The 10,659-nt window shown below is 41.3% G+C and overlaps 1 protein-coding gene across 1 annotated transcript; it reads left to right on the top strand.

The window, feature by feature from the left end:
- Positions 1-696: 696 nt before the first annotated feature.
- Positions 697-9,095, top strand: LOC129127191 (acyl-coenzyme A synthetase ACSM3, mitochondrial-like). Its single transcript, XM_054643654.2, is given in 13 exon segments — positions 697-975; positions 1,748-1,958; positions 2,403-2,610; positions 3,418-3,561; positions 4,112-4,268; positions 4,825-4,904; positions 5,862-5,985; positions 6,289-6,369; positions 6,495-6,596; positions 7,274-7,401; positions 7,500-7,599; positions 8,230-8,349; positions 8,994-9,095. Coding segments are annotated over 13 exon segments (1,758 nt in total). The 5' UTR covers positions 697-774.
- The last annotated feature ends 1,564 nt before the right edge of the window (positions 9,096-10,659 follow it).

The following is a 10,659-nucleotide window of genomic DNA, read 5'->3' as shown; positions in this document are numbered from 1 at the left end:
ATACTTGTGGCATTAGCAGTTCTGTCTCTTCCACATGTACCTGTGTGTTGTATAGGAAAGACTAGGAGAAACTGGAAATGTTGGCACTTTCTTTGCAAGTTTATTTTACAACATGTATCTTTTCCCAAGCTGCACAATTCAGATGAAGTGCAAAGCAAATGGAAATCTTTGGCACTTTACCTTTTCTCACCTACTGTCTATTTTGTGTTTATTCCATGCCCTCAAAGAAAATAGAACTCATTAGAAAATAAATCAGAAATTCATCAGTTTTATTGGTGCATAAATTCAGTGTGACTCGCCATCTAGTGCAGGTTTAGGGCATAGCATAATTACAGAGACAGTTTTAAGTCAAGGTGATAGTCTCCTAAAACACTTCAAAAGTAGTGGTATTTCATTTCTGTAAGCAGGCAAAGTAATATAAAATTTACAGGAATCCAGACATAGATATTGATAAAAGGACTGGCAAGTGAAATTTTAGAGATGAGATATGAGAGTCATTCATCAGCTGACAAAGTAAAGGACAAATATTCTAATGAAAAGCAGTGCACAATCCCTTTACAAGAAAAGGAGGAACATAAAATAATAGGGATAGCATGGATGTGTTCAAAAAACCTATTTATTCAAGCTGGTTTGCATTAGTTCACCCAGCATCAGAAACTAGACAGCATCCAATAACTGTCTGGTTTAAATGTCTTTTCTTTCATTCCAGGTGACTGATTCCTTAGATGTACACCTGATTCCTTCCCCTCACCATCTGATAAAACATCATTTATCATGAGAACATTTCTTAAATCCTGGATTCCACAGTGTTTGTGGATTCTCAGGTCACCTTCCAGAACATTCCATGGAAACAACCGGCTTCTTACATTTCAGATTACTTCCCACTATGAATCTGTAAATCAGGGTAAAAAGGAAGTGCCAGAATATTTCAACTTTGCAAGTGATGTCTTAGATGAGTGGGCACGACTGGAAAAGGTAGTATTTGTCTTTTATTTTATAGACATTGAATTGTAGTTTAACCCCAGCTGTTAGCTGAGAACCACAGAGCCCCTGGATCTCACACACACACATACACAAACATCCAATGGGATGGGGAGGAGAATCAGGAGGAAAAAACGGTAAAACCCATGGGTGGAGGAACAAACAGATTAAGAATTGAAATAAAATATAGTAATAAAAAGAATATTAATAATAATTATCACTATTGTAGAAGTATTAGTAGAAATAGTAGTGATGAAAAGGGAGATAACAAAAAAAGAGAAAGGAACAAAGAAAACCCAGAAAAGATGCATGATGCCCAACACAATTTCCCCCTGCCCCCTGATAGACACCCAGCCTGTCCCCAAACAGCGATTGGCACCTCTCAACCAACTTCCCACCAGGGTATAAACTGAGCAGGACCTCCTGTGGCTGGAATATCCCTTTGGACAGTTCAGGTCAGCTGTCCTGTCTGTGATCTCTCCAAGTTTTATGCACCAACTTGTTGGCAGAGTGTGAAAAACTGGAAATTCCTTGACTTAGTTGTTGCTAAGCAGTGCTTACTCTATCCCAGTCAAAACCAGGACATGGTGGAGCAAATCTCAAATGATACAATTTTTTTAATGGTACTGGATAGTACTAGCACCATTTTATTTTGTTTGTCAGAAAGATGGGTATCACTTCAAGAAAGGAGTTGCCAAGGGTGATTTATATTGAAGTGAAACCTTTTAAAGTTTGTCTTAGTTTAATATCTGCTTGCATGTTGTAGGATGGAAGAAAACCAGCAAATCCAGCTTTTTGGTGGGTCAGTGATAAGGGAGAGGAGGTGAAGTGGAGCTTTGAGGAGTTGGGCTCTCTGTCCAAGAAGACAGCCAATGTCCTTTCTGAGGCCTGTGGTTTGCAGAGAGGAGACAGAATTGTAGCAATTCTGCCTCGTGTTCCTGAGTGGTGGCTCCTGAATGTGGCCTGCATGCGAGCAGGTGAGTGACTCACGGACTCGGTGGGTGCAGACAGAAAGCAAACAGAGCCCACAAGCCATCTCTTAGATTAGGGTGAAGAAAATGCAAACAGGAAAATTCTCTTGGGGCCTCTACAGCTGCTCTTTTGCCTAGAAGGAGAATTGGCAGAACCCACACAGGAAGCACAGGGCCAGACATGGTCCAGTCAAAATCAGTCAATTCAGCCAGCGAGGGCTGAATGGCTGCAACCAAAGGCCACACTTGACCACATACATTGGAAGGGAGCTGAATTTATAATGGAAGAACTTATAGAATTAGTGTCATTAATAATTCAATAGATCTATTTTACTCAGCTTTTAAACTGAGAAACATCCATGATGAATACAATCAGCATCAACAGAGAGACATAATCAAGTAGTTTTGAGAAATGCTGAGTTTTCTCAATTGCCTCTTGCTTTTTTCCAGGAATTGTCCTTATTCCAGGAACATCCCAACTAACAGCCAAAGACATCTTATACCGACTCCAGGCTTCAAAGGCCAAGTGCATTGTTACCAATGACACGCTGGCACCTGCAGTGGAATCTGTCCTGTCTGGCAGCCAGTTCCTGAAAAGTAAACTCATTGTAGGTCAAGGGAGCAGGGATGGGTGGCTGAACTTCAAAGAACTCCTTGCGTGAGTATCCAGCTCTTTTCTTTCCAGTTCTTTGAGGTGGAGGGAGCTGTATCATTCAAGAGACATTGCTGAGTTGTGGGAGTAATTTTCAAAACACAAGTAAGTTACATTTTTGCACCCCTCTGTCAACTCCCTGATTTCTGACTATACTGGTAGAGGTTCGTCCAATCCAGGTTTTGGGAGCTTAGTTCATGTCCTTCAGCTTCACTTCGCAGCCTGCCAGTTTTTAGAAGCTCTCTGCTTCTACTGTAATCACCAGACAAGCACACAGAGTTCTAAACAATTGTTAAGAGCTTGTCTGCCAGAGCCCATTCTAATGGCTCTTGATTAAATGGGAAAATACCATTGCCAGCTCTTGGTGCTCAGTTCTTTCTTTCCTATACTATCCTGGTAGCTCAAAGAATCTGAATTGTCCATCAGTCTCTTGAACATTAATGACCTACTATTTGTAATAAGATCAATGTACTTGGTGTAATAACCTTAGCTGATTTCAAGTGGGGGCTGGTTTTTGCTCATTGGTTTCTGGTTGCTGCTCCATAATCAGCACCTGGAGTGCCCTTGCTAAAACAGTTGCAGACAAAGTCACTGAAATATTCTGTAGGTGCTCATATCTTAAAAGTTCTGGCATACAGGGCATACTCATTACAAGCAAAATGTGTTCTCTAACTGTTCTTACCTGTGTTACCACTTATTTTGTGAGATCATTCACTTTGGCCAATTTTCCTGTTGAACTCCTAAACTATAAAAATGCTGTTGCCCTGGTGGAAAACTGCACATAGTGACTGGAATACATAATTTCTTCTGAAGGGTTGCATCTGCTGACCATCAGTGTGTCAAGACAAGATGTCAAGACCCAATGCTGATCTATTTTACCAGTGGAACTACGGGCTTCCCAAAAATGGTGCTGCAGTCCCACAGCAGTTATGGCATTGGATTTGCAGTCAGTGGCAGGTATTTCCTTGTTGTTCCTCCCAGGGTCCTGATTAAGTGCTGTGATCAGCATTGAACTGAACATGAGGCCATAACATTCCAGTAAATGCAGGCATTGCATGACTGTAGGATCTTGCTTCTTCCTCATCTTGAAAATTAAAGGATACTTTTCCCAAAGCATTCTGAGTTGGAAGCTGGTGATCAAGGGGCCAGAAAAGTAACTTGTTTAGTTTCCTGGAGAAATGAGTTGTGACTTAGCTGATGTCTCAACTGCACTGGGTAGGGAAAGCCTATTCCACATGATCTGTTTGGGTTCTGCTCTAGATCCAGATTCTGCAACTCAAGATGAAGATGTCTTGCACTGCTCACAAGAAAAATAAATGCTCAAAACATTAAGCAGGAGGGAAGGAAGGGAAATCAGAGAATATTTAAGACTCTTCAACTCTCTGAAACTTTCTACAGAGCCCCATTTGCTGACACCACATCTTCTAATGGAAGCCTCCTGCTGTGACCTGGGTCTGAGTCTCTCACATTCTCTGCAGCATTTCTTTCATCTCTGCTTTTTAATCAGGTATTGGATGAAATTGACTCCTTCAGATATAATGTGGAACACCTCTGATACTGGCTGGGTAAAAGCAGCTTGGAGCAGTCTTTTTGCACCATGGATCTGTGGATCCTGTGTCTTTGTACACAATATGCCACAGTTTAAACCAGAAGTTATTGCAGAGGTAAGCTTAACATTTTATACTGTGATATTTATTTCCATTTCACAAAAGTGAAGGAAACAAACTGGGCTCCAGTCCATGGACGCCATTGCTTAGTAGCAGCAGGGATAGTACTTCCCACATCCCAAGGAATCATCCTTCCATTTGGTGCCCATTAAACTCAAGGAACAAATGTTTTCCCTCCTGGTTAAGCCATGTGTCATTGTTCGAGTGTAGAAGACAATTGGATAAAGATGCAGGATATAAAGATCTTGGGATCACTGCTGTATTGCCCAATATTGAATCTAAACCTCACTTCAGGTATGGACTTCCAGCTGCCTTGGGGGCAGGCTGAGGGTGGGCCAGTATTCAGAATATGGCATAAACCTGAATTAAGGCTCTGTTTCCCTGAATTTTCAGTGAGTTGCCAGAGTGCCTGTTCTTCCCTTAAGGCACTTTAAACCAATCAACTGATTGATGCCCCTCAAAATTGGCCTCTTTTGTTAACCACATGCACATTCATAAGGTCATACCCAGCATCACACTTTCTTTTCAGCACAGTAATTTCCTATTTTTCTAGACTCTCTCAAGATATCCCATCACCACCTTCTGCACAGCTCCCACTGCCTTCCTCATGCTGGTCAAACATGATGTGAGCAGGTACAGCAGGGAGGGGAGGGAGGCTGGAGTATAATGCTGGGATAGCTCTGCATGCTTAGTTCCTTAGGTTCCTCAATTCTCTTTTTCAGTTCAAGGAAACCTAATTAGCAAAGCTTGCTCTCAGTAAAGAACACTCTCCATTTTCAAATGTGAGAAGAATTAGCCACACCATAGGCTAATGGGCTTCAGGGCTGGGTCTTTGAACAGACAGCACAGAGGAAACAAAGGAGATTTTTTTTAAGCTGTCACTTCCTCTGAACTTAGGCTTCACAGTTCAATTTAAGTCAATGTTTTAGGCAGCATTGGATCAGGGAGTTACTGGTGCACCATGGAGTTGTTCTCACACACTTGAGAATGAAGGGAGCAGTTAGAGGAGTTCCACATGCTGAGAGTTATTTGGCAGCTGTTCTTCCTGTCTTGTTACTCTGTAAAATACCCAGCTTGTGAGAAGTGGTTTGCAAGGAGTTTTCACATCTTTGGTAATGTACTCATTCTTGTCACACAGGTCTTTCATCCTTCCAAAAGCCAATCCAGGTTTAGCAGAGTTGAGCCTCTGTGTATCTATTCATCCTTCCTTTTGCTCTAGAAAATTCTCTGTGTTATATCTGAGCTTAGATGTTGGCACATAACTGAGCTTTCCATACACATTTGATGTGCTTGTTCAGATTCCTCCTTTTATGTCAGCTCTCCCAAGGAAACACTTTTTCTCATGCATTTTCAGCAGAAAAACCTACTTCTATTGCCACAGAGATAAACCACATCATCTTCAGTGGCAACTCAAGCAGTCTAGGATTCTAGTCAAGGTGTGCATAACAGGGTGATGATTGTCATTTCCAAAGGAGCTTGTGAAGTTTTAGGTGTACTTCCTTGGAAAGCTGAGGGAGGCTGTTCAGTTAAGTCTATTTACTGTGCTTTGCAAGAGTTAAGAGAATTATTTCATTTGCTCTTCCTCTCAAGCTACAAATTCCCGAGTCTGAAGCACTGTGTAACTGGAGGGGAAGCACTCAATCCTGAAGTGTTGGCAAAGTGGAAAATCCAGACAGGGGTGGATATCCATGAAGGATATGGCCAGACCGAAACAGTACGTTTGCAATAAATTTAATTACTGGTATTAAAACCCTTCACCATCTTTACTTCAAAAGCAAAACTAAAATAGATTATTTGCTCTGGGTATCAATTTGTCCTGTGTGAGGTTTTAATGAAAAATATTAAAGCAGCTCACATCCCAGACTCTGATGTTCTTGAGAACCACAGTGCTTTGGTCCTGATTCAGCCCTTGTCACAACAAAGTTACAAAGAGGAGCCCTGTCTAATGCAAACAATAATAAAATTTACAAGACATTGCAACAATTTTTAAAAAATCTTTAAAAAATCTTTTCTGCAGGTGACAATCTGTGCCAATATGAAAGGAATGAAAATTAAACCTGGCTCTTTGGGAAAACCTGTTCCCCCTTATGATGTGCAGGTATGTGGCAGTTGTGGGTAGAAGAGTAAGGCAGTGCTGTGTCCCTTCTGTGCCCTGCACTGGGCTGCAGCAGATGTTCCTGTGAGCTGATCAAAGCAGCCCTGCTGTGTCTGTCCTTTCTGCAGATCGTAGATGAGCAGGGGGCTGTTGTGCCTCAAGGAGAAGAGGGCACCATTGCTGTCCGAGTGAAACCCACCCGGCCCTTCTGTCTGTTCTCCGAGTACTTGGTGAGCCTGACTCGCTGTGGCTGTGTCTGCTGAGGGACTCGGGAGAGACCCAGGGCAAAGGGCTGCCAGGAGCAGAATTCCATGCAGGATCCTCAGAAAGTCTCACTGGGTTACTTGAGGACTTTGAGCCTCATCAGTGCATAGGTTCAGGAACAGACTGACTGACAGAGTGTAGCTTCAAAATGCAACATGAACCAGGGGATACCTTGTTCCAGATATGTGCCATGCCCTTCATGTTCAGAGCATCACTCTTTTCCCTCTATTCCGTTCTTATCTTTGTTTAAACATTATTGAAGGATAGCCCATAAATTCTACTCTTACACACCAGAAGCTCAGGGAGGCTTTCCAAGGCACAGGTATTTTATTCCCTCATACCACTGTCAGAGGTACCCCCATTCCCTCAGGCACTGCAGTCAGAGAAACCTTTGTACAGATGCCTGTCACACACAACATGTACACCAGACCAACAGCACAAACACAAGCTACAGCACAAAACCCTCACATGTAGAGGATCATACGGCTCTGAGGTAGTGACACCTCAGTGAAAATATAAAGCAGTACTGAACACACTCATTTTGAGTACAATTTTTTGTTCATTTTTAGCATCACTGCTAAGGAAATGCATTACAATTCACTAACAATAAGATAACTTTTTGGAAATATTTGATTGTTGCCAGGATAATCCAGAGAAAACTGCTGCCTCTGTGCGAGGAGATTTTTATCTCACTGGAGACAGAGGCTTTATGGATGAAGAGGGATATATCTGGTTTGTTGGAAGAGCTGATGATATCATTAACTCTGCTGGGTAAGGCATTTCCTTTCAGATTTGCCTGATGAAATGCAGCCTGGAAAGCCCAAGGACTGGTCCCTGCTGCTGGGCTGAGCTGTCTCTGTGCTCCCCAGGTACCGCATTGGCCCCGTTGAAGTGGAGAGTGCATTGATAGAGCACCCAGCAGTGGTGGAGGCAGCCGTTGTCAGCAGTCCCGACCCAGTGCGAGGGGAGGTAAAGCAAAATAGGGAAAAAATGTAAAATAAATACCCTTTCTACTATGTATCAACTTCCTTATATGTACCAGGCTTCCTTGGAATTCAGTGTTGCAGATTTTTGAAATTAGGTGGGAATAAACATTTTTAACATCCATACCCTGACAGATCTTACAATTTCAGAATTATTTCTTTGCAGATTTTTATGTGGGGAAAAAAATTAGTTTTTCAGACTAATCATATGATCTTTTTGCCTAAGCAATGAAATTTTGATTATTTCTCATTCACTACTAAGCATATGGTGGCAATGATATCCAATGTTGAATTTTTGCTTTATATTTTTCCAACTTTGCAACATTTCTTTGAGCAACTGGGACAAGATTTTAATCTCTCTTTATTTTCTGTACTAGAACTTCTTGAAAGTTTAATAATGTATAAAGTTACAAAAAAAGTGGAAAATAGCAAAACATTCTCTGCTCCAGAATGAGTCCTTCATAGCACAGCAGTTGATAAAAAAACAGCTTATGAAAAGGGAAAATAAAGAAAAAGATTTGGCATTCTGAATTTTGACATTCACTTTTCACAAAAAAATTATTCCCTTATTGCCACCTTTGGAAGTTAATGGAACCCCTTCATTTTTGTGGCACAGGTGGTCAAAGCTTTCGTTGTTTTAGCTCCTGCTTTTGTATCACATGATCCAGAAAAATTAATACATGAGCTTCAACAACATGTCAAGAAGGTGACTGCACCATACAAGTATCCAAGGAAGGTGAGTACAGCCCAGAAAGACAGGTTCTCTCATTGTACCTGAAGTTGTGCATTTTTTGTCCCACCTCAGCTCTTTTTCAACCCCTTTCTGACAAACACTCCAGCCAGAGTTAGATAAAATAAAAGGAGATGACAGGGTTTGATGCAGCTGCAGCCTTGAGTTGGCTGTGTGTGCTAGAATGGACCCAGGGGGAGGCAATGGTCGTGAAATTTTACTTCATGAGGGCCCAGTCTTGCTTTCATGGAATGCTGGAGTTTTCACAGCAGCTCAAATGGGCAAGGCATTCCATTCGAACCAGCTCTACCTTGAGCTCTCCTCTGACAGATAGTTAAATCAAAACAAAAGTTCCTGCTAGCATCAGTGGATTGGAATCCATCTCTTCTCACTAGGAAAGACACCAGGAACTCCCTGTCCTGAAAGCTGAAGCACTCAGCTCCTAGAGATCGTGGTACATCTCCCTGCAAGTACTGTCTGTGCAGTAGCTACAAGGTGTAGTAAGGAATTTCACCATTTCAGCCCTGATTGTGCAGCTTCCCATGTTTACCCCCAGCTATCCTGGGCTAAAAGTGTTTTCACAATCTTTTGTTGCACCTGGAAAATTACCCACAAGTTATTTTGCTACAGGGAGCATTTTTGCCTTTCAGGTGGAGTTTGTTCGGGAGCTGCCAAAGACAGCTACTGGGAAAATCCAGAGAAAGGTTCTAAAGAACAAAGAGTGGGCAAAGGTATAAAAAGAGCAAGAGTGATCTGGAAAATGTGGAGAGAAATTCTCCATGACACAAGACACAGAGCGGGTTGTCATGACCCAGAGCAGAAGGAGAACATCAGGAAAAACAAACTGTGGAAGAAAAAGGAGAAAACGTTCTTGAGGATATGCGGTATTGGAACCACTTTTGCCATCAACCTACAAATTTTCAGAAGGAAGGAAGTGCAAGTGACTCAAAGTGTGGAATGGGAGAAAGACTCAGGTGCATACAGAGGTCTAATTTTTTTTATTACAATTTGTATAAACATCTTCCTTTAAAAAATGGGTGAAACTACAAGGCTTTGAAAATTACAAATAAATGAGAAATTTTTAAGAAGATATGTTTGTCCTGAGGTGGGTATCAGCAATTAATTAACATCCAAAACCTACCACTGTAATATTCTCAAATTCTTTCAGAGTGGAAGGGAAAATGCATTTCTTTTTAATGCTTCTCTTCATCATGATCAATTTGTGATGTACTTAAATGGTTAAACTGGAGGGAAAAGTGCTTTAGGTTAAGGTGCAAATGACGCACAATTAACAATGGTGTAAATGATTACAAGAAAAAAGTTACTCCACAGGAAGAATTTGCTGCTTGGTCTGTTTTGTGCCACATTCTGTTCTCGTTACTCCAGAAGAGGTGAGCAATAAAGTCAGAAGAGTTTCACTCCAAAACCTTTATGAAGGAGTTTCCAGGTTTCACATCTCCAGGGAACAGCTGATCCTTACAGTGCCTCATATGGGAAACATGTCCTAAGAGGTGAGTGGAATGAATGAAGAGGATCTCCCCCAGCAGCTCCTGATCTCTCCTGTCCACAGCAGAAAGGTGAGGAAAATGTTATTTATCTGCACTCTTGGTGTTGATGATCACTGAGCAAAGCAAATGGTATTAAATCAGGAATAATCATTCTGAGCCTCACTTCTCATTCTGAGAACTTTGCCATTATTGGGTCTTTTCCTCAGTTTTCTGTCTTCATTTTCACCTCTACATTTGCAGGTGAGAAAGTGCTAAAAACTTGGAAGGTTCTCACAGCATTCTTGGAGGACATTTTTGTAGAGAACTTGGGAATCCCACTTTCCAAATGTGTTTCATCTTGTCAGTCTTGAATATCATTTCCCTAAATATTCCTAAATATTATGTCCCTCCTCTTTCTCTCATAGGCTATTGTGTAGATTTTGTCATTGTAATGCTCCGAAATATGCAAGTTACAGCTAAATCAGAGAATTAGAGCAGACTGAGAAAGGAGAAACATCTTCCTAAGTGATTAAGGATTGTTTACAAGTGGTCAGTGTTTCTCTGCACAATGTCCAAAGATTGTGCAGAACACCATAAATTTCTGCTGCTTTTGACAAAATAACTCTTTGGGGGGGGAAATCTGCATCCAAATTATTTATGTTGGCAGACACCACTGAAAAGATTAAGTTGTGTTAAGCTCTGGGTATTTGAACTCATTTGCCTGTTGGGCAGATTAAATATTACTGTATAAGGTTCTACTAAGGAATAAGACAATAGTTCAAATTTTGAATAAGTAACTTTTCTTGAGGAATAAAATGTGACCAATGCT

This window comes from Agelaius phoeniceus, chromosome 16, assembly GCF_051311805.1.
Source record: "Agelaius phoeniceus isolate bAgePho1 chromosome 16, bAgePho1.hap1, whole genome shotgun sequence".
Classification (NCBI taxonomy): domain Eukaryota; kingdom Metazoa; phylum Chordata; class Aves; order Passeriformes; family Icteridae; genus Agelaius; species Agelaius phoeniceus.
This window is presented reverse-complemented; position numbering and strand designations above follow the sequence as displayed.